Source organism: Bubalus bubalis, chromosome 10 (genome assembly GCF_019923935.1).
Source record: "Bubalus bubalis isolate 160015118507 breed Murrah chromosome 10, NDDB_SH_1, whole genome shotgun sequence".
NCBI classification, from domain to species: Eukaryota; Metazoa; Chordata; class Mammalia; order Artiodactyla; family Bovidae; genus Bubalus; species Bubalus bubalis.
In genome coordinates, this window is record NC_059166.1 from 41,575,508 (window position 1) to 41,600,740 (window position 25,233).

A 25,233-nucleotide genomic window follows, 5' to 3' on the forward strand; every position below is an offset into this window, starting at 1 on the left:
TTTAGTTAACTCTGTTGCATGGTCAGTCTGATAGGAAGCAGAGATTTATCTTAAAACTTTTAACCTAGTGGTCTTGGATTATCCTGTGAGACCACAAAGAATAAGACTAAAACTCTGGTTTTGTGCGACAAGTCTTCAGATTTGTTACTTTGGCTCTGAATCAGCGCTTTATTTTTCTAGAAATGTGGAGCACAGTATTTGAGAATTTGGGCTCTGAAGTCAGACTACTAAGGTTTGAATCTCCTCTCTGTGTCTAGTTCTGTGATCTTAGGACTTATTTATTTTATACCTTTGTCCATTTTAATACCAGCATATGACTGTAATTTATCTAATTGGTAATAGGTATTACATGTCTGGTATATAGTAAATATTCAGTAAATGTTGTTTATTTCCCACATTAAGCATCTGACCCTTAGTTCCATCAGTCATTCTTCAAGCTGTGCTGTGCTTAGTTGCTCAGTTGTGTCTGACTCTTTGCAACCCTATGGATTGTAGCCACCCAGGCTCCTCTGTCTATGGGGATTCTCTAGGGAAGAATACTGGAGTAGATCGCCATGCCCACCTCCAGGGGATCTTCCCAACCCAGGGATTAAACCCAGGTATCCCACATTTCAGGTGGACTCTGAGCTACCAAGGAAGCCATTCTTCATAGACCACAGGTTTAAATTTGCTTACTAAACTTATAGTTTACTCATTAATGGAAGCAGTCTATGCCTTGTAGGAAAACTTACAGATTTCTTTTCCTATCTCTTCTATACTATTTCCTCCCATATGCCTCTCCAAACCAGTTCATGATAACTTTTATCTTTGTTCATTTCTGTATGTATATATAAATATAAAAGCACCACACACAGGCACACAGACTTACTCATTCTTGAACACAAGATCATTGGAGGGACAACCAAAGTGTGAGGTTTAGGCCGTCCCCACTTGTAATAGAACCCTGATTTTGCTCACACATTTTGATTTTAAAATAGGAACCTTGGAGAGTGCCATTTGATTGGTTTAAAAGTCAACCATGGAGTTCCTTTATACTGTGTGATTTTTTTTTTAACTTTATTTTGTATTGGAGTATAGCAGATTAACCATGTTGTAATAGTTTCAGGTGGACAGCAAAGGGACTCAGTCATACATACACATGTATCCATTTTCTCTTAATGGCTCTGTGATTTTTGGCATAGGCATGTGATGAAATTCTGGTCATTGAGACCTGAGGAAAAATTTACTGATAGAATTGAGCTTGTGGTTTCTGGAAAAGGTTTCTTTGTTCCTTAAAAAGATTGACATGAAGTGGTGGTCTCATCTTCTGGCTATTGCTGAGACCTGGGGATTGGGTGGGAGTACCACCTGAGGATGGCAGAGTGAAGGCAGAGATGGGTCCTTGGAGACATTGTTGAGCTGCTGAACTAGCCAGTCCCGCAACCTGTCCTTCCTCTAAATTTCTTATTATGTGTGAAACTTTTCTTACTGATTCTGCTGCCTTGAGTTGGATTTTCTTACTTTCACCTGAAATATGGCTGGCAAATTGGATAAATAGTCCATAACCTCATAAAGTTAGGAGGAATAATTGAAATAATAAAGTAATCTTCAGATTTACAGTTCTGTGACATTGCCACAAACAGTATGTGAGTGGACAGAATGTTTCATAGAGAGTGAGGCTACCTGGCTTTGCTAATTACTGATTCAGTTAATATTCGAATTGCAGGTCACTCAACTTCATAAAACAAAATTAAGTGATATTTAAGATCTATTCTGATTATGCGTAAAGAATATTATTCTGGAATTCCTGCCTGAAATGGAAGGTTTTGTATAGATTAAGGCAGTAGATATAAATAACTTTTTTAGTTGAAGAAAGCGTTATTTATTAGCCAGTCATGTTGGGAATGCTTCCAGTTCCACAGTGGTTCTACTAATTTTAGTGTCTTGGGAAACAAAGGAAGCTCTACTATCAGTACACTAACCAGCTTGAATATCATCTCATAGCTTTGTAAAAATAGGTATTTGTTTTTTAAACCAACTTTGAAACTTATTCCCCTGTAAGTCATCAGTATGAGCATGTCGTTAGTTTTCTTTTTCATACCATCTCATCATCTGCTGTGATCCTTTTCTTCTACCCTTTCCCCAGTTATTAATACACTTAGTCCCAGACCACTAAGCAGCCACCTAAGAGCTCTGCTTTTCACGAGACTCTTTCTCTCCCTCTTTCTTCATCTATAAATGAAGTGAAAATATATAATTTTTAAGGTGCTTTATGGTTCTAACATTCTGTGATTTGTCAGTTATTTTTCTCATCAGTTCAGACCCTGTTATACCTAAAATAACTCATCTTTGGTTATAACTAAAGTTAAGAAATGTTTCACCTCAGGACAGTAGAACTCACTTATGTAAAGGAAAAAAGGTAATGCATTAAATACCCTGTGCAGAGCCAGATATATCAAGAAATGTAGAGCCTGGGCAAAATGTACATATATATACACACATGTAGATATATATAGTTTTTTAAGGTTTTTTTTGGAAGGGGATTGATTGGGAGACAAGAAAAGGAAGAAACTTATAACTTCAAAACTTTTGGGAACTCAGTACATTATTTTCTTTTCCAGGAAAAGTTACAACTATTACAAGATTGATTCATTACTGCAAGAGAACTAATAGGGGAAACCTAAGTGTTTGATCAAACCCATATTAACATTTGCCAGGCATGAAATTCCTTGACATCTACACTTCTTTTTCCAGAAAAAGGAAAATAATGTTTAATGATCTTCAGTAGAGAGACAGGTGCTAGGTGAAGTAAGAATTATACGCATCAGTTCAGTTCAGCTGCTCAGTCGTGTCCGACTCTTTGCAACCCCATGGACTGCAGCATTCCCAGCCTCCCTGTCCATCACCAACTCCCAGAGTTTACTCAAACTCATGTCCATTGAGTCAGTGATGCCATCCAGTTCTCTCATCCTTTGTCATCCCCCTTCTTCTCCCGCCTTCAATCTTTTCCAGCGTCAGGGTCTTTTCCAATGAGTCAGTTCTTCACATCAGGTGGCCAAAGTATTGGAGTTTCAGCCTCAGCCTTTGATTTCCTTTAGGATGGACTGGTTGGATCTCCTTGCAGTCCAAGGGACTCTCAAGAGTCTTCGCCAACACCACAGTTCAAAAGCATCGATTCTTCAGCACTCAGCTTTCTCTATAGTCCAACTCTCACATCCATACATGACTACCAGAAAAACCATAGCTTTGACTAGATCGACCTTTGTTGGCAAAGTGATGTCTCTGCTTTTTAATATACTGTCTAGGTTGGGCATAACTTTTCTTCCAAGGAGCAAGCATCCTTTAATTTCATGGCTGCAGTTACCATCTGCAGAGATTTTAGAGCCTCAAAAAATAAAGTCTGTCACTGTTTCCATTGTTTCCCCATCTATTTGCCATGAAGTTATGGAACCAGATGCCATGATCTTAGTTTTCTGAATGTTGAGTTTTAAGCCAACTTTTTCACTCTCCTTTTTCACTTTCATCAAGAGGCTCTTTAGTTCTTCTTCACTTTCTGCCATAAGGGTGGTGTCATTTGCATATCTGAGATTATTGATAATTCTCCCGGTGATCTTGATTCCAGCTTGTGCTTCCAGCCCAGCGTTTCTCATGATGTACTCTGCATAGAAGTTAAATAAACAGGGTGACAACGTACAGCCTTGACGTACTCCTTTTCCCGTTTGGAACCAGTCTGTTGTTCCACGTCCAGTTCTAACTGTTGCTTCCTGATCTGCATACAGGTTTCTCAAGAGGCAGGTCAGATGGTCTGATTATTCCCATTTCTTTAAGAATTTTCCACAGACTCTATTTGTTTACTTCCACTGTATAATCGTAAGGGATTTGATTTAGGTCATCATATCTGAATGGTCTTAGTGGTTTTCCCTATTTTCTTCAATTTAAGTATGAATTTTGCAATAAAGAGTTCATGATCTGAGCCACTGTTTTTACTGACTGTAGAGAGCTTTTCCATTTTTGGCTGCAAAGAATATTATCAGTCTGATTTCAGTATTGACCACCTGGTGATGTCCACGTGTAGCGTCGTCTCTTGTGTTGTTGGAAGAGAGTGTTTGCTGTGACCCGTGCGTACTCCTGGCACAACTCTGTTAGCCTTTACCCTGCTTCGTTTTGTACTCCCAAAGCCAAATTTGCCTGTTACTCCAGGTATCTTTTGACTTCCTACTTCTGCATTCCAGTCCCCTGTAATGAAAAGGACATATTTTGGGGGTGTTAGTTCCAGAAGGTCTTATAGGTCTTCATAGAACTGTTCAACTTCAGCATTACTGGTCAGGGCATAGACTTGAATTACTGCAATATTGAACATTCTGCATTTCAGACTCTTCTGTTGACTGTGATCGCTACTCTATTTCTTCTAAGGGATTCTTGCCCACAGTAGTAGATATAATGGTCATCTGAGTTCATCTGGAATTCATGCATTCCAGTCCATTTTAGTTCGCCGATTCCTAAAATGTTGATGTTCACTCTTGCCATCTCCTGTTTGACCACTTCCAGTTTGCCTTGATTCATGGACCTACCATTCCAGGTTCCTATGCAATATTGCTCTTTACAGCATCGGACTGTACTTCCATCACCAGTCACATCCACAACTGGGTGTTGTTTTTGCTTTGGCTCTGTCTCTTCATTCTTTCTAGAGTTATTTTCCACTGATCTCCAGTAGCATATTGGGCACCTACCGACCTGGGAAGTTCATCTTTTCAGCGTCCTGTCCTTTTGCCTTTTCATACTGTTCATGATTGGTGTTAATTTCAAAAAACTTGAATGTGTGAGTGAAGTCATCCTGCATCATATCATCATATCATAAAATAACCAAAGTGAAGTGTTAAACACTCAGTGTGTCTGACTCTTTGTGACCCTGGAGACTGTAGCCTAGCAGGCTCCTCTGTCCATGGAATTGCCCAGGCAATAATACTGGAGTGGGTAGCCATTCTCTTCTCCAGGGGATCTTTCTGACCCAGGGATCGAACCCGAGTCTCTTATGTCTCCTGCATAACCAAGGAAAACACTAAAACCAACCATGACAACATTTGCACATTTAACGTTTTTTAGACACAGAACATCTGCTGAGTTTTATTCCTAGAAGTAGAAGGATAATCACAAGACCATTCCAGAATGCAGATTTTTTCCATTCAATTGGTAGGTTTTGTTTTGATTTTTCCAAGTCCTATTGAGAGAGATTTGTACTGACAACTCTATAAACACGTGGTATTTTTTCTAGTACCACTTCTCAGACTCTTTTAACACCAAATAGATGTCCTACAATTCAATTCAATTAGGTCATACTCCACAGGTAAAGGGCTCAATCCCACAAGACTGCTCTTGTTTCACATGCCAGTTCCAAGGACTAGGCCTTCAGGTAATTTGTACTTCTGTCCAACTTGGAGAGGGTCTGGGTTTAGGAATATATATACTCAGAAAAAGTAACTTGTTACTATGTTGTTCTTCAGTTCACCAGATTACCTTTTCTATTCTTCCTCCTCTTTGATGGCTTACTACTTCTAGTAGTTATAGGGTTGTAGAGAGGACAAGGTAATAAGTGTTTTCTTTTGAGTGTTTGATAGTAAAATATAATTCTGTCCTTCCTACTTTCCTCCTTGCACAGTTTTAAAAAGCTTCCTCTGTATGCCAGAGGATACAAGCAGGACCTCATGGAGTATTCCTTCAAGATGCCCTCTTTTCTAGGAAATAGCACCTAAATTTGCCATGTGTTGATGAGTCTTAAACCTTGAAGTGTGAGAAGGCCACTAATTGTGGCCATCTTCTATATTATAAAAACATTTAATTAGAGTTCTACTTCATTTAGCATAATTGTAGAACCTTTTAGATAGTTTTTAGTAAGTTAACTATTTTAATAGTTGTAGAACAGGTGTGTGTCTAATTACTGCTGCCAGTTTCTTCCATTTCTTACTTCTGTAGGATAAACAGCATTTTGATTTTCCTTGTAATAATTTTGATGAGGTGAAATATTTGAACTCTACTTCATTAAGGAATAGTGTTCTTTATTTTAAAAAATAAGCGCTTTATTATAAAAATTTCTTGAACTTATAATCATTAAGTCTTTAATAATGATTTTATGTATGTTGAACATCTTTAGATTCATTTTTTTAATGGTAAAACTTGTCATAAAACAGTAATTTTTTATAACTGAAAATACTTCATGTCTTTTCTGGCCATAATGTGATTCATTTATTGTTAGATGTTGAGTTTTATGTTCCTTGAATGAAAAATAGAAAACATAAATATTTGAAATTCTTCACTGCATGCCTGCTCAAATATAACTTGCCCACACATCTTCTTTTTAAAATAACTTTTAAATCTCTGAAATTTGGGGGTGAAAGATGGCATTTTGACTCAGAAAGATAGAAGAGAATGCTTACACTATTTAAAACCAGACTTCATGAAATGATGCTATTTTTGGATGAATTAACACTATTATTTTCTCCTACAAAGAGCTGCTGGATTATGGCTTTATTACTTTTAGTATTTTAATCAGTATAAACTGCTTTTTGTTTTTATAAAATAAAGTTGTTTTTCAAAATTTCCTGGGGAGGAAAGAAAAACAGTTGATTTGTCAATCTGTATTTTGATTTACATTGAATACTTTTTATTATTCCTTCCAAACAGACACTCCTTGAATATGCAGAGAAATGGAAAACTTCAGAAGATCCTTTACCTTTATTGGAGGTATACACAGTGGCTATCCAAAGTTACGTTAAAGCCCGACCTTATCTTACCTCTGAATGTGAAAATGTAGCTTTGGTTCTGGAACGCTTGGCATTGTGAGTAAACTTTTGAGTAAATAAAAAACTTAGATTAAGCTTTTTGTTTTAACTCTGCATCTCAGGTCTTATGATAGTTTAATTTTAAATAGATTCATTATGGAGGCTCTACTGATAATATTAGAATTATTTATCTTATTTTACTTTAAATTTTAATAATTATTTGTATCCTTACAACTTCTTGTTTTTTAGAAGCTGTGTTGAACTTTTGCTGTGTCTGCCTGTTGAATTATCTGATAAGCAGTGGGAGCAATTTCAGACACTGGTGCAGGTGAGACTATTTACCTACTAGATTTAACATAGGTATATCTTATGGCGATTTTCTTTATTCTGAATAAATTATTTAGTTAAAATTTAAAAGATTTAAGTGATGACAAACATTAATTGCTGTTCTTATTAACAGTGATGACTTGCACATAGTCAGTACTCAAGATGTTTATTAAATGAATATATACATTTAAGTAGATTGAGTATTGCACAGTTCTTTAAGATCACATTAGAACTTTGCCACAGCAGTAAAAGAACACAAAAGAAAATGCCCTCATTTGTGTTTAGAAACAGTTTAATTGCTGAAAATTGTGGTGTGCTTTATAAGAATTTAACATATCTCATTTAATCCTTATGAAAACTTTGTGGGGGTAGGTATATTTTTCCCATTTTAAAGGTGAGGAAACTGAGGCTCAATTCTACAGTATTTATTGGCCCATACTTATACAGCTAATATCAGAGTAGTAATTTGAACCAAGATTCTTTATTCCATAGCCCATACTTTTTCTCCTGTATCTGAAAACACATGCTTTATCTCTTTTACTTAGTGCTGTTATTCTACTTATAAAAGTACTACATAGTTTAGCACTTAGTTGTTTTGGAGTATTTCAAGAATATTAAATTTTGTTTAAGCACTAGATTGTGCTGGATATATTATAGCTTCGAGTAAATTTTGATTAATTGGTTAGTTTAAAAGAATGTTCCTGCCAGCTAATCTCAGAAAGTATAGTTGTCTCTCTATTCCTCTAGCCAGAGTTCTTAAAATACCTTTTGGCCTTATGTTTTTCCATAGAAGAAATATAAAAGTAGATTAGTCTCAGATTTTAGAAGCATGTGAAATAAACTATAGTTAGGCAGAAAAGTCAACTTTTCTGTTTTAATATTAAATATTAAAATCTATGTCAAGTGCAAAATTCTTGAAGATAGGATTCCTGTCTTTATACCATAGGATTTCACATAGTATTTTACACATAGAGATACTTAATAACTGTTGAAAGTGTCTTGTCCTGTTTGTCACATTGCAACTAACTTTTTGATCATGCAGTTTCTACTTCAGCATATCAATAACTTGTGTCTCAGGTTTTTTCCCCCAGCAAGTGGTTATTTTTAGGTAAATGATTGTTTCAGAACTATTTTCATAGTTTGGTACTCACATACACTCTACCACAGAATTAATTAAGTAGATAGTTTATATGCAAATATAATACTGAATTCCTCATACTAATTTTATTGTTTGTCAGCATAAGGTAAACTTTGAAACTTTTCCTTTTTGAAACAGTAGTGCTACTTGATACTTTTCCATGTGGATTAATAAGAAGGAAATAACTAAATCCCAGTATGGTAGCTCTCAGCAGTTGCTCAAAAAAAAAAATCTTAAGGCACTTGAACTTGTTTCAGTGAGATTTTTTATGGTTTTGAAGAATAGATTTTTAATACAAATACAGCATGAGCTTTAAGAGTTTCCATGACACTTTGCTTTCATTTCAGAGCTTCTTTGGGCTTATTTTATACTGGGTTAACTACATTTATTTTATTTTGCCTGTGTTTTAACTAAACATTTCTCTACCCCCCTAGAGGATAAGCCCCAGAAACGCAGGGACTAGTTGCTCTCTTCCCTGGTACTTTGCCCACAGAAATTCTCAGTAAACAGTTTCTGAATTGAATTAAAATTGTTGGTCTTTTGTGGCCTGAAAAATATGCCAGTTGCACGAACACATTAAAACAAGTAAGCAAGGTTCAGTGTCAGCTTTAATAGGATATTGTTAAGACTATGCAGTCTTACAAATGTATGAAAAGTCATACATTTAGTTGTTTCCCTAAGTCCCTTTTATTGAAATAACGTGTATATAAGTTGTCATTTAGGCTTGATGTAATTTGTCATCTGTTAATGGTAGAAGTTTTTTGGAAATTTTTTTTTACTAACAGAGGATATAAAATGTATAAGGTCTTTCATGGTATGGATATTCTGATAGCTTCCTCGAGAAATAACTTTGCTGTTGGTTTAGATCTTGGGGGAAAAATAATATGAACTTATTTCTAGAAATATATTTTATTTATTTAAGATTTATAATTAGTATAATTCTTATTCTTGAGATTCATCTTAAAAATCAGAAGGATGCAGCACTTTGTAATGTGACATGAAAATTTTAAGATTAAAGTCTTATTTTTCAAAAGTTTAGTATTATATTTAAAGGCTGATAAGCTTGCTTTTGAAAATCTGTTGTAATTCTTTGGATGTTTATTTAATATTTATAGGTAGCTCATGAAAAGCTGATGGAGAATGGCAGCTGTGAATTGCATTTTTTAGCTACTCTAGCTCAAGAGACTGGGGTGTGGAAAAACCCGGTACTGTGCACTATTCTTTCCCAGGAACCATTGGATAAGGATAAAGGTAAATTTTCTAGAGAGAAGAGAGAAAGAAAAAAGAATCATTAGACTAGAGAAAATAAGTACTTAAAATTGTTTTGATATAATCCCAGAATATTCCAAGAAGGACCATTTTGTTTAAGTTTTATATGAGGTGCTTGAGGCCCTTCACTTTTTTTTTTAATTGGGGGAAGATGTATTTATAGGATTATGTAATCTTAGGGTAACAGAGAAACTCTTTTTTTTTCCTCAACATTATTTTATCAGAGGAATTCCCTCTGTAACATCTGACAGGTGGCAATCTAGCTTATACTTGATAACTTATTTGACAGATGGAGAAGCAAAAGTAGGGTAGTGAAATGATTTTTCTCAAAATAGATAAGAAATTAATGCTAGTAACTCTAAAGTCTTGTGCCTCTAAGATTAGTACTCTTTCTTAAACAGTTTTTTTCTCACACTTATTTTATCCTGCTTTGTTATTATTATATGGGCTTAGGCAATAAAGATCCCGGTTAAACTGACAGGTATCCTACTAGATAGATGGCTAAACCACTAATATGTATAACACTTAATGTTCAGAGTTGAAAAACTGTATGTGCTGGGAAGAAGAGCACATATTATTATCTTTGGTATTGAGATTATTTAGGAAAGTGCTCAGATTTCCCAAGGTATTTAACTAGAGAAATAAATAAGCTTCTTCCATTGTCGCTTTTCGTGTTGGTTGATGGCAAAGCTTAGGCATTTTGCTATGTGATAGCAATTTCTGATTTAGAAAGGAGTAAACTCATTATTTGTTAACTCTTCTGGTACTTTGATATTTACCAAAAGACTTCTCAGCTAATCTCCAAACTTCTCATCAAGCTGATTGTTCCTACCTGACTCCTCTCTTAATATTTCCCCAGCTTTCTGGATAGTTTTAGCAGTGTTATCTGTTTCTTGGCTTTCACTGCAAGTTTATTTGTATTACTGCCCTTTGTGTGTTTCCACAGATTAGTTACAATAGAGGTCTCTTAGACCTTAGAGAAATAGATCCTCATTATTTAAAATAATAAGAACAACATTTAAAGGTTGAGAGTCTTAGGGACTTTTTGCCTTTGGTGTATTATTTTTTATCCCCAGTATATTACCACCACTATGTTTTTATTTCTATAATTAAATTCTACTTTTTACTCTTCTCAGCTTTAGAAATATTGGATAGAATATATTAATAATAATACCAAATTATATTGTATAGTTATTGCAGTTTGAAATGTGCTTTTAATCTTCACAGTGATCCTGTGGAAAAATGGGATCTTTTTTTGTCCCTGTTTCACAGGTGAGAAAATACAGGCTCAGAAAGATTAGTTGTCTTTTCTGTATCACATTGCCAATGATGTGAAGTAGAGCTGGGAATCGAAGTGAGGAGCCCAGCTCTGTCCTTTTTATATTATGCCATGTTGCACCCAGCCTAATAAAATAAAATCACACCTAGCTTAAATAAAGATTTAACTCCTTTTTTCTGTTGTCAGCTTCTGAAGAGCATCTTTGCAAAACTCTCACATTATGCTAATGCAGAAAAATAGAACCTTTACCTTAGCAGAGATTTAAAATTTACCTTAAAAGAATATGTGCTCAGTTATGTGCTCAGTGTCCTTTTCTTGTTTCAATGTGCCTAACATTGTTTCTGTAACAAATGTCTTTGCCCATCTCTGTGCCACTTTATTTCATGATCCTCACCTGGCATAGCTACTGGAATAATTTGGGCTATAAAGCAAAAGGAGTTTCTACAGTAACAGATAGACCGTAGGTAGCCAGATTTTAATATGACTTGTAAAGTAACCAGAGAGATGTTATATGACTGAGAGACTGTGCAGCTATAATCTTTATTTGGCCCTGTTATTTAGCCTACTTCTTTGACGGGAGTTACTCTGTGGGTAATCACATAGACTTGAACTATATGTTGAAGCAATTAACATTTTACACATATACACTAATTTATTTACATTTTCAAATTGGGCAATTGTACAGCATGTGGAACTTTCAGCTTTTTATATGATATATCCAAACCCTTGGTTTAACCTATACTGGCCTATGGCAAGTTTGATAAGAGCTAGAGCTCTGCCAGCAATAGGTACACTGGAATAGGCTATGTTCATTAGTTTGTTTATAGCAAAGCGTTTGAGGTTTTGATGTAGTATTTGAACAGTGGATAATGAGAATGGTAACTATGTGATTCACTCCATTTATAGCTGCTCTTAGATAATCTTTATTGTGTAAATTGTGGAAAACTATGTACTTAAGAGTTGCTGTCTTGGATCTAGTGCTACCCATAAGGCCATGCATACCTAACAAAGTACAAATCCCTCTAAAGGGACTAAAAGCTATCCTGGTGTGTCCTGACTTTAAGTCTACAATCATGATTTCTGACTTCAGTGCATTTTGTTTCTTGTTCATGTGTAATTCTCAAAACTTAACATGAACCCCAAATACGATCTGGCCAGCGTTTTTATACATAGTATTTTGGCATACAAAGTATTCCTTTTTTTCTTTTTTTAAATTTCACTGTGTTAAATCCATTTTGCTTCTGCAGCTTGTCCATATTATGTTAAATCTTGGTTTTGTTAGTTCAAGGGTTTTGTCTTTCCAATTTTAAGCAGATATTATTAGCATACAGTATGTTGGCATCCAGGTTCTTGATAATGACCATTAAAAAGGTAATACTCAAACACCTAGCCCCTGGGATACTTATAGACATTTTCTTGTTTCCTTTTAGTCTTTTAGCCAGTGCCCTTTTGATTATGGTTGTTTCATCACATATGCCTGTTTGCTTGAGTCTGGTCCATGGCTTTCCTTTTTGTCTATAGTGACACTATGATGAAAGACCACAAGAGGTATTTGGCTAGAGTTTTATTAAGTAAGATTATTTACTATTGAGGTTAGTCTGACATTAATGTTTTAAAAAATATTTTTGTTTATTTATTTGACTGCGTCTGATCTTAGTTGTAGTGCACAGAATGTTCATTGCATCATGTGAGATCTTTTACTGCTGCTCATGGGCTCTAGTTGTGGCACAAGGGCTCCAGAGCATGTGGGCTCAGTAGTTGTGGTACAGGGGCTTAGTTGCTCCATGGCATGTGGTATCTTAGTTCCCCAAAAGAAGACTGAACCCATGTCTTCTGCATTGCAAGGTGGATTCTCAAACACTGGGCCACCAGGGAAGTCCCTGACCTAATCATATTTTAAATGAACTATTTTAGAATAGTTTTCTAAATACTCCACACCAGTTTTCCCAACTGTTAGTATTGTACATTAGTATGATCTGTTTGTCACAATTAATAAACCAATATCAATACCTTGCTATTAACTAAGTCTATACCTTATTCAGATTTCCCTGGTTTTTACCTGTTTTCCTTCTGTTCTAGGATCCCATCCAGGATATCACATTACATTTAGTCATCATGTCTGCATAGGTTCCTCTTGGCTATGATAGTATTTTCAGACTTTGCTTGTTTTTGATGATCTTGGCAGTTTTGAAGAGTATTGTAGGATTTCCCTCAGTTGGGATCTGTCTGATGTTGCTCACGTGATTAGTACTTGGCTTATGGGTTTAGGGGAGGAAGATCACTGAGGTACAGTGTCATGGTCATCATACGAAAGGTACCTGTAACCAACATGACTTCCTCACTGTTGGTATTAACCTTGGTCACCTGGCTGAGTGTGTTTTTCAGGTTTTTCCACTGTGAAATTACTCTTTTTCCACCTTTCCATGCTGTACTCTTTGGAAAGAAGTTACCATATGCAGTCCACACTTACGAGTTGGAGAGTTAAGCTCTACCTCCTTGAGGAGGCAGTATCTACACAGATTGTTTGGAGTTCTCCACAAGCAATTTGTCTTTTCTTTTTTAAAGATTACTCATGTTTTGGCTGTGGTAGGTCTTCGTTATATGTGCTGCCGAAGCAAGCACTGTGGCGGGTCTTCATTACTGCCCTCGGGCTTTCTCTTAGTTACGGTGAGTGGGGGCTACTGTTTGTGTATGAGCTTCTCATTCCTTTGGCTTCTCTTGTTGCAGACTCTGGTTCTAGGCTTGCCGGCTTCAGTAGTTGGAGTGCCTGGGCTCAGTAGTTGTGGCACTTGGACTTAATTGTGGGATCTTCCCAGACCAGGGATCGAACTGGAATTGCTTGCATTGCAAGGCAAATTCTTAACCACTGTACCACCAAGGAAACCCAAAATCTGTCTTTTCTTCCTTATCTATTTGTTTAATTAGTATGGACTCACTGATATTTACTTTATGCTTTAGTGATAATCCAACACTATTTTGTTGATCAAATTGTTCAGCTTTGGCCACTGAAAACTCTTCAAGTTAACTTCTCTGTCCCTTTGAAATAGCCCCATGGTTGTGGGTTATGTTTTTGTTTGAGTACTTCCTTGTTTTTTGTTTCTACAAGATGCTCTATGTTTCTTTTGTGTATTTCTTGCCCCAATCCTATAATCAGCTGTTTCTCCAAGGAACCTTAGTTCCTTTCAGTGGAGAATAGTGTTAGGAACCAAGCCCTGGTAACTGGTTGTGCTCATTGCTACTGAGGTGTCATTGCCTCCAGGAACTCTCAGCAGACAGAGTAAAAAAATATATGTAGGTATAATTAATCTGTGTGTGCACACATATTTATAAATGTTTGTATATGTAACCAGTTGTATCTATATTAAACTAAATGTGAGAGTTTATACAGATGTCTCCAACTCGGATCTATAGCACCTGGATCATTCTGACCGTCTCTTCTTATCTATAACCTCTCATTTCAAAAGAATGTCATATAATTGGGATTATACTGTATGTAGCATTTTCAGACTTCTTTTACCGTAGACCATCCATATATTACTTAATCATCCATATATTACTACTTACTTACTCCTAGTGTATGTATAGTGATTTCAGAATTGATAACCTGTACCCCTGTGGAAAACAACTTTTATCAGTGTACACAGTTCCTTTTTCCATATTCGTACTGACTCCTCTTATCCCAAGTAGGTGAGCAGCCCATTCTCCCATCTCTTTCAGTGAAGTTCTTTCATTACATTTATAAGAGAGAATCTTTTGCCGTATTCTACAGTCTATCCTGGGCTTCGCAACCTCCTAATTCATATTTTCAAAGTTGCCTACCTTTGGAGTCCTTCTTCATGCCGTAAAGTAGTTTGGGTTTTGACCAATGCATATTATCATGTATCCTCCATTATAGTATCATACAGGATAGTTTCGTTGCCCTAAAAAGGATTAACTGTGCTTCACCTGTGCAACCCTCTCCTGAACAATGACAATTACTTATCCACGTTTATAGACTTTTCAGTCTACCTTCGTTCATTTAACAATATGCATGTAACATTTATCTATGTATTAGAGTGACTTAATAGCTCATTCAAAAAAAAGTTGCTGAATTATATTCCATTGTAAGAATCTACCACAGTTTGTTTATCCATTCACCTCTTAAAAGACATCTTGTTTTCTACCAGTTTTTGGCATTAATGAGTATAACTGCTATAAATATTTGCATACAAGTTTTTCTGGATAAATTTTCAGATCAGTTGGGTAAATACCTAGGAGAAAGATTGCTTATATGGTAAGAGTATATTTTGCTTTGTGAGAAGCTGCCAAACTATACCATTCTGCATGCTGTTCTAGATTCTCACTGGTAGTTACTTTTATCTATTTTGGGAATTTTAGCCATTCTAATATGTGTGTCATGATATCCCATTGCTTTAATTTGTGTTTCTGCATAGACAGATGATACTGAACATCTTTTTACATGAATATTTGCCATCTGTATATCTTCTTGGGAAAAGGATCTGTTTATATCTTTTGCTTTTTAGTTGAGGTTTTTTTTTTTTTTTTAGTTTTTTACTGGTGTATAGTTGATTTACAATGTTGTGTTAGTTTCTGCTGTACAGGGAAGTAAATCATTCATACATATACATATAGCCACCGTTTTTAGCTTCTGTTCCCATGTAGGTCATTACAGGGTATTGAGTAGAATTCCATGTGCTATACAGTAGGTTCTTTTTAACTTATCTATTTTATGTATAGTAGAGTGTATATGTCTATCCCAATCTCCCACTTTATCTCCCCGTCTTTCCCCCTTGGTAACTGTAAGTTTGTCTTCTACATCTGTGACTATTCCAGTTTTGTGAATAGGTTTATTTGTACTCTATTTTTTTAGATTCCACATATAAGCGATATCATGATATTTGTCTTTCTCTGACTTATTCAGTATGACAATCTCTAGGTCATTCACTGTTCCCTTTTGTTGTTATAGTTTGATACAGGTCCTTTAGCAGATAGGAGCTTGGCAAACATTTTCATTTACTCTGTGACTTGTTTGTCTTTACAGTGCCTTGCAGAGGGCAGAAGTTCTAAATTGTAATTAAGTCCAACTTATTTTTTTTTCTTTCATGGATTGTGCTTTTGTTGTTTTATCTAAAAAGAATCACCAAACCCAAGATCATACAGATTTTTCTCCTCTTATCTCCTGGACCCTGGAGAAGGAAATGGCAACCCACTCCAGTGTTCCTGCCTGGAAAACCCCATGGGCAGAGGAGCCTGGTAAGCTACAGTCCATAGGGTTGCAAAGAGTCAGACACGACTGAACGACTTCACTTTACTTTATCTCCTGGATGTATCATATTAATAGTTTTGCGTTATATATTTTGGTCTGTGATACATTTTGAGATAATTTTTGTAGAAGTGTAACCTAATTTATGTTTGGTGAATCTTTCTTGGTTCTTAACAGTCACTTTTTTTCCCTGAACACTCACAAGTCACATTTCTAATGTATTAATTTTAAGAATCTTCAGTTCAGTCGCTCAGTCATGTCCGACTTTTTGCGACCCCATGAATCGCAGCACACCAGGCCTCCCTGTCCATCACCAACTCCCAGGGTTCACTCAAACTCACGTCCATTGAGTCGGTGATGCCATCCAGCCATCTCATCCACTGTCGTCCCCTTTTCCTCCTGCCCTCAATCCCTCCCAGCATCAGAGTCTTTTCCAGTGAGTCAACTCTTCGCATGAGGTGGCCAAAGTACTGGAGTTTCCGCTTTAGCATCATTCCTTCAAAAGAAATCCCAGGGTTGATCTCCTTCAGAATGGGCTGATTGGATCTCCTTGTAGTCCAAGGGACTCTCAAGAGTCTTCTCCAACACCACAGTTCAAAAGCATCAATTTTTCGGCGCTCAGCTTTCTTCATAGTCTCTCACATCCATACATGACCACAGGAAAAACCATAGCCTTGACTAGACGAACCTTTGTTGGCAAAGTAATGTCTCTGCTTTTGAATATGCTATCTAGGTTGGTCATAACTTTTCTTCCAAGGAGTAAGCGTCTTTTAATTTCATGGCTGTAGTCACCATCTGCAGTGATTTTGGAGCCCCAAAAAATAAAGTCTGACATTGTTTCCACTGTTTCCCCATCTATTTCCCATGAAGTGGTGGGACCAGATGCCATGATCTTCGTTTTCTGAATGTTGAGCTTTAAGCCAACTTTTTCACTCTCCACTTTCACTTTTATCAAGAGGCTTTTGAGTTCCTCTTCACTTTCTGCCATAAGGGTGGTGTCATCTGCATATCTGAGGTTATTGATATTTCTCTCGGCAATCTTGATTGCAGCTTGTGCTTCTTCCAGCCCAGCGTTTCTCATGATGTACTCTGTATATAAGTTAAATAAGCAGGGTGACAATATACAGCCTTGACGTAAGACTCTTAGGAATATATTTATTCCTCTAGTGTACAGTTTGCAAAATGTACCTCAGGTCCCATTTTGAAAATTATATTTTCCCACCTGTTTCCATTTGCTCCATTGTTCTATCTTTTTCAATCTAAAGGTTGTTATCAGACCCACCATTCTCTCTATCATCATAAATAATGAATAATCAAACCCAAGGAGCAGAGACCCTTCTCAAGAAGTTACCCACCTCCACCAATTTGATTATATTCATCTTATTTGGCATGCTTGTTGTTTAGTTGCTATGTTGTTTCTGACACTTTTTCGACCCCATGGACTATACCCTTCCAGCTGCCTCTGTCCATGGGATTTCCCTGGCAAGAATACTAGAGTGAGTTGCCATTTACTTTTCTAGGAGATTGCATCGCAAGCAGATTCTTTACCACTGAACCACCAGGGCAGTCCAGTTGATAAGCTAGGGGTCATCTTTTTAATAACAGTTTGCATGGTGTATGCATCCTTGGTCCTGAACCTGCTGTTTTTTCTTTTTTTGTATGTGTCATTATTGTAAAATCTAAACTTTGAAAGAGCTCCCTACTAACAGTTACACTGAATTCCTTCAGCCCTTTCCTTTCTATTTTGGAATAATTTGCAGTTGCATAAATTGTGTTTTTATTCAGCTTGCCAGTTCTTTCTTGAATCCTAAGCCCTGGGTTTCATTTTTTGTTTTTTGAACTCCTTGGTTTTCAAAGGAAATTTCTAAAGCTTAAGATTTTCCATAGTACTTATAAGTCCTTCAGAGCTTTGTGAGAAAATAAGTCTTTATTTCAGTAATAAACTTTGCATTTTAAAATAAACAGGAAAAACATGCTGCTTGGTTTACCAGATATTAGCATATCTACGATGTAATAATATTTTAAAGGAAGAGATGGGAGGAGAGAACAGATGAAATGAGGCCAGATCTGATTACATGCAGCTGAATTTGTTTTCAGATAGAAATCTCTAGTTCTTTTACTTGTTGAAACTTTTCCTGTATATTTTATGGGCCTGTGTGTATCTTCACCTGTATTCTATGTATAGAATACCAAAATGGGTGATTCTGAAATGTACACTTAAATATGTTGACAGTTTTTTTGAGTGTTAAAACATTTCTTATACAAAATCACTAAAAAGAACATCTTGTAGATTATACATTAAGTAAGCTTAAGAAATACAGTTCTCCTAACATTTCTATTTGGTTATCTTTTTTTTTTTTTAGTTAAAAAAATTTTTTTGCTTTCTCTCTCTTTTGCTCTTACTGACCTTGTCTTGTTATAAAAAATAAATAAATGGAATATTTTGAATTTTATTTTTAAAAATCACTGCTAAATTAGATTGCCTTCTGTTTAAGTTTTACTTAGATCATTGAGGATCAGTGACTCTGGATAGAATTAAGCTGATGGAATTTAACGGCAGTAAAACTGTAGAAGTGTTCACTTTCCCATTTCAGACGGATGTTTAATTTTGCATTTTGTTAACCTTAATTATATTCTACTGTTACATAACTAGATATATGGTGACCACCAAGATTTTATTTTTACTAGTAATGATTTAAAACATAAACTTACTGGCTTTTCTAAACATCCTAGAAAAAGTCATTGTTTCTGTTCTAATGAGTCTGATTTCATTATCATGTTACATGGATAAAGATGTGAGAATTTAATTAAATGTAATAGTAATAATTAAATCTTATTCCACAAGAAAATTTTATGGTTACATACTTACTTTTGTTGTTGTTGTTCAGTTGATAAGTTGTGTCTGACTGTTTGCAGCCCCATGGACTATAGCATGCCAGGCTCCTCTGTCTTCCACTATTTCCCAGAGACTTACTAGATTCATCTATAACATGGAATTTTTAAAATTTATATAAATTCTGTTTTTCATCAATCATGTCAAAAATCAGTTACGATCATAAAGTTTCAGGCTTAATGACAAAGCAGGCGGTTTAAGCAATTCTGAAATCTTCGGTGAAAATGCTGTGTCTTGAAATTTAGCTTATTCTCCCAGGAAAGGGTGAGAGGTTGGGTGAAGGAAGTGTTAAGCTTTTATTAAATTTCTGAATTTGAATTTTTTGAACTAATGCTGAATTGATTTTTTTACTGCATTTTTTTCTTGTGGTAAAAACAAAATAAAATGCAGAATATAATCATTTTTAAGTGTATAGTTGGAGAAGGCAATGGCACCCCACTCCAGTACTCTTGCCTGGAAAATCTCATGGATGGAGGAGCCTGGTGGGCTGCAGTCCATGGGGTCGCTAAGAGTCGGACACGACTGAGCGACTTCACTTCAGTAAGTGTTTGGTAGTGTTTTGTATGTTCATACTGTTTTGAAACATATCTGCAGAACTTTTTTAATCTTACAAAAAGATTTTATCACTTGCAAGAGTGATTTTAAACAATAGCTCCCTCCTTTTCCCATACTCCACTCCCAGTCCCTGGTTAGTCAACATTCTGCTTTTTGTTTCTATGACTTTGACTACTTTACATACCTCTTATATAAGTGTAATCATATTACATATTTACCTTTTTTTGACTGGCTTATTTCATTTAACATAATGTCCTCCAAATACAACTGTTGTTAGCATGTGACAGAATTTCCTTCTGTTTTAAAGGTGAATAATACTACGTTATATGTATATGGCACATTTATTTATCAATTCACCTGTTGATGGATATCTGGATTACTTCTACTTCCTGGCCCTTGTGAGGAGTGCTGCTGTGAACACAGGAGTGCAGATGTCTCCTTGAGACCCTCCTTGACTCCTTTGTGGCATCCAGAAGTGGGATAGCTGCACCACATGGTAGTTCTGTTTCTGATTTTTTGAGGAACTTCTAGACTGTTTTCCTTAGAGGTTGTATCATTTTATAGTGCTATCAATAGGACACAAAGGTTACAGTTCCTCTACATCTTCAACCAACATTTATTTTCTCTTTTTGTTTTGTTGTTGTGTTTTTGAAAATAGCCATTCTGAGACAGGTGTGAAGTGATATCTCATTGTAGTTTTGATTTGTGTATCATTTTTGGAGAAGTGTCTCTTCAAGTCCTTTGCCTATTTTCATTTGGATTATTTGATTGTTGTTGTTGTTGAGTTATAGGAGTTCTTTATATATTCTGAACATTAACCTCTTATCACATATGTAATTTGCAAATATTCTCTCCCATTGTGTAAGTGCCTTTTTATTCTGTTGATTCTGTCCTTTGATGTAGGAAGTTAACTTTGATGTAGTCTTATTTTTTTGTTGTTGTTCTTGGCTAACCCTTGGTATCATATCTAATAAATCATTGCCAAGTCCAGTTCTTGAAGCTTTTCCCCATTGTTTTCTTCTAGAAATTTTATAGTTTTGGGTGTTATATTTAGGTCTTTAATTCATTTCAGATTTTTTTTTATATGGTATAAGGGTTTAATTTTAATCTTTTGCATGTGGATATCCAGTTTACCCAGCATCATTTGTTGAAGAGACTATCATTTCCTCTTGAGTGGTCTTGCCACCTGGTTGAAGATTATTTGATCATTTAGTGATGGTTTCTTTCTGAGCTTTTTCTATTCTGTTGCATTGCCTATATTCCTTTTATGCCACTTTTGATTGTTTTGTAGTCCATTTGAAGTGAGGAAGTGTGAGACCTCCACCTTTGTTCTTTTTCAAATTTGTTTTGGCTGTTTGGGATTCCTTGAGATTGCATATTAGTTTTAGGGTCAATTTTTCTCTCTCTTCAAAATAGCCATTCCAGTTTTGTTGGGATTACATTGAATCCATAGCTTGCTTTAGGTTATTGGACATCTTAACCACATTAAGTCTTCAAATCCATGAATATGAGGTTCCCTTGCATTTCCCTGGGTCTTCTTTAATTTCTTTCAGTAATGTTTAATTTCTTTCAGAGTTTCCCTGGTGGCTCAGACAGTAAAGAATCTGCCTGCAGTGTGAAAGACCTGGGTTCAGTTCCTGGGTCGGTAAGATCCCTGGAGAAGGTAATGGCTACCCACTCCAGTATTCTTACCTGGAGAATTCCATGGACATAGGAGTCTGGTGAGCTGTAGTCCATAGGGTCGCAAAGAGTCGAACATGACTGAGCAACGTGAATTCAAATTCATTCAGATTAGCTGTTTGCTTCCCAGGTGGCACTGCTGCTGCTAAGTCGCTTCAGTCGTGTCTGACTCTGTGCGACCCCAGAGATGGCAGCCCACCAGGCTCCCCGTCCCTGGGATTCTCCAGGCAAGAACACTGGAGTGGGCTACCATTTCCTTCTCCAGGTGGCACTAGTGGTAAAGAACCCCCCTGCCAGTGCAGGAGATGAAAGAGACTCGGGTTCAATCCTTGGGTTGGGAAGATTCCCTGGAGGAGGGCATGGCAACCCATTGCAGTATTCTTGCCTGGAGAAGGCCATGGACAGAGAAGCCTGACAGGCTACACTCCATGGAGTTGCAAAGAGTTGGAAACGCCCAAAGCGACTTGGCACACACCCAGTGTTTATAGGTTTCACTGTACAAGTATTGCACTCTCTTGGTCAGGTCTGCTAAGTACTTTATTCTTTTTGTTGCTATTATAAATGGAATTGTTTTCTGAATTACCTATTCAGTTTGTTCATCGTTAGCGTATAGAAATGCGTCTTGTTTTTGTGTTCTGATTTTGATATCCTGCAACTTCACTAAATTTATTTAGTGCGTGTGTGTATGTAATCTTGAGGATTTTCTACCTATAAGATGATGCCATCTGCATTCAGATGATGATATTTCTTCCTTTTTATTTTGGATGCTTTTTACTTCTTGCCCAAATGCTAAATCGATTTTAAGAGAAAATAAATTTTTTTAATGGAATAGGTGATGCAGATTCATGAAGGTTATGATGGGAATTTTGGAATTTATCATTTGAACACAAAGGGAAACCACTTGGAGATTTTAACTGGGAAAGGAGAGTTGAGTATGGTCTTCAGAGGGGCAGGGAAAAAAAGCATCCTGAGTCCTAGTGGAGATGTGTTAGAAAGACTAGCCAGAATGCAACAGAGTGGTCTGGGAGATGAACAGTTTGAGCTGAGAGAAGAGGGTGAATGGTAGGTGTGTAGGTGGAGAAAAATGAATGGGAGTATGGATGTGAGAGTTGGACTGTGAAGAAAGCTGAGTGCCGAAGAATTGGTGCTTTTGAACTGTGGTGTTGGAGAAGACTCTTGAGAGTCCCTTGGACTGCAAGGAGATCCAACCAGTCCATTCTAAAAGGAGATCAGTGGAAGGAATGATGCTAAAGCTGAAACTCCAGTACTTTGGCCACCTCATGCTAAGAGTTGAGTCATTGGAAAAGATTCTGATGCTGGGAGGGATTGGGGGCAGGAGGAAAAGGGGACGACAGAGGATGAAATGGCTGGGATGACTCTATGGACTCGAGTTTGAGTGAACTCCAGGAGATGGTGATGGACAGGGAGGCCTGGCGTGCTGTGATTCATGGGGTCACAAAAAGTCGAACATGACTGAGCGACTGAACTGAACTGAAGTATTTGGGAGTTGGAAGTGACAGGATCGTATGGTGGATTGTAGGTTAGGATAAGGAGGAACAAGGCAGAAGAGGAAAGTTTTCATACCACCTTTTAGTTAGTTCTCTTTAGTTTTATAACACATATTGTGGCATACATATTTTTGTATGCAGAGTTTGAGATGATTGTGAAATTTTCAAGCTAGCTGGAGATGCTGCAAGGGGAATTATGTGCAAATCTGAATGTGGAGATAGACACTCAGTGAATAGATTTGACTCCACTTTGGGGGGAATCCAGGACCTAGTCCTAAATTTTGGTGTATGGTACATGATCAGTTAATATTTATATAAAGATTTATCACAGATATTCAACTTACATATTGTAATAGTTTAAAAATCTTTCATGTTTTTCTTTTTACTATTATGTAAGTGGCATTTTATGGAAAGAAAGCCATTATTACTTTAATTGAACTGACAGTATCACTCATTTACATTGCCATTGTAGGTCATCCAGATCTCTTGATAGGGTTGAATGTAGTAAAACCTGCTTTTTCCTCCCAAGTATGTAAATACACAGAAAATAAATAAAAAGGCTACCCAAGTAAAATTCAGTGTATTTTATGGTTTTCTGGGATGGGGGTGGGGAAAGCAGGGTCAGATCAGATCAGATCAGTCGCTCAGTCATGTCCGACTCCTTGCGACCCCATGAATCGCAGCACGCCGGGCCTCCCTGTCCATCACCAACTCCCGGAGTTCACTCAGACTCAAGTCCATCGAGTCAGTGATGCCATGCAGCCATCTCATCCTCTGTCGTCCCCTTCTCCTGCCCCCAATCCCTCCCAGCATCAGAGTCTTTTCCAATGAGTCAACTCTTCGCATGAGGTGGCCAAAGTACTGGAGTTTCAGCTTTAGCATCATTCCTTCCAAAGAAATCCCAGGGCTGATCTTCAGAATGGACTGGTTGGATCTCCTTGCAGTCCAAGGGACTCTCAAGAGTCTTTTCCAACACCACAGTTCAAAAGCATCAATTCTTCGGCGCTCAGCCTTCTTCACAGTCCAACTCTCACATCCATACATGACCTTGACTAGACGAACCTTTGTTGGCAAAGTAACGTCTCTGCTTTTGAATATGCTATCTAGGTTGGTCATAACTTTCCTTCCAAGGAGTAAGCATCTTTTAATTTCATGGCTGCAGTCATCATCTGTAGTGATTTTGGAGCCCAGAAAAATAAAGTCTGACACTGTTTCCACTGTTTCCCCATCTGCAGGGTAGGGAGTGAAATTTGATGTGACTAGCTACTTAAGAATAAAGATAAAGCTTTTTTCAAGAGTCTGATAATCTTCGATGTGCTGTTATAACTTTGTAAGGAAAACAGGTCCTGGAATGGAGAGAAATAGAGAAACATCTAGAAGAATGAGGGAAGGAAAGCAGGTAAAAGGAAAATGGAGAAGGAGAAGGGGAAACGTGGGGAGTGAGTTTCCCTCCCCTAAGGGGGAAGTTCTGAATAGAGGTTAAATGTAATCTACTTTTGATCCATTGGAACCGTGAGCTTCAGAATACATTATTACTTTCCTCTGAAAACAAATGCTGCTTCACAGCTCTTTTACTTAAAGTGCTATTCTAACAAGTAGTAGGCACACTAGCTAAAGAATTTACTTTTTCTCATTGCATCACTATGTTAAGGTGGAAGTTTGCAAGACTGGTCTGCTTCTGGTCCCGGTTCTATTGTTAACTGGTTTTATGACCCTAGGAAGTCATTTGCCTTCTGTGAGCCTCAGTTTACTCATCTGCCAAATGATGGAGCTGGATAAAATGATCTGTAAAGCTCCTTGTGCTCTAATATTCTGTATTTCTTGGAAATCTGTTTTGCGCTAAGTGTGGCAATGGTTTCCCATTGTTTAAAAACACACAAGTATGTTTTTGAAATATATAGTAACATATTCTACTCTACTTGAGTTAGTACAGAAACTATTTTGTATAATTTGTCATTCTAACTACATGCTGCTCTTTGAGATTTTAGGGAGTGTTTGAAATTCTATTAAGATTATCATTAGTTTCATTTAAAAGTTGCCACCTTTAAATAATTTCTTTGCTATGATCTTCAGAGTTCGCTGAGTATGAGTTTTTGTGGGAGTATGTGAAATAATTACCAGGCTTTTTACCACTAGTGTTTCCTGGAACCTCAGGCTGTTTCTTAAAGTCCATAACTTATAGCCAGAATAACCTTTTAAAAAAAACTCTTATTTCCTTATGTTTTCATTGAAAATCTTTATAGATTTTGCTTTGGCTATTGAGCTAAACTATGAAAAGATATTTGCAGTGTAATTGTCCTAACAGAATCGTGTGATATTGAAAAGAAAAGTAATGCCCTATGTATGTCAGACATACCGTCAGAGGTACCAGAGAGTTATACAGATAGTGTTATTTATCTGTGTTTAGTCTTCATACTTTTGTTTTTTTTGGTGTAGTTTAATGTGTAAAGAATAGAGAGTAGCAGGAATAAGGTCTAGACTTCAAGAAAAGGATGAAATTTGGGATCCTGTATTATTAAATTGCTTATATGCTCATGGTTTTAATACTGAGGAGCTTTGATCATAC

General features: G+C 36.6%; 1 protein-coding gene across 3 annotated transcripts in view; it reads left to right on the forward strand.

The window, feature by feature from the left end:
- The window catches only part of ZNF292 (zinc finger protein 292), a 96,589-nt gene that overhangs the window by 47,622 nt on the left and 23,734 nt on the right, over window positions 1-25,233 (forward strand). For 2 of the 3 annotated variants that reach the window (XM_044924265.2, XM_006041743.4), the window contains 3 exons: window positions 6,658-6,812; window positions 7,005-7,083; window positions 9,336-9,471. In XM_044924265.2, coding sequence (XP_044780200.2) covers window positions 6,658-6,812; window positions 7,005-7,083; window positions 9,336-9,471 — 370 coding nt within the window. Of the gene's footprint in view, window positions 1-6,657; window positions 6,813-7,004; window positions 7,084-9,335; window positions 9,472-25,233 lie in introns of those variants that run through there. The other variant, XM_044924266.2, reaches the window with a different exon arrangement.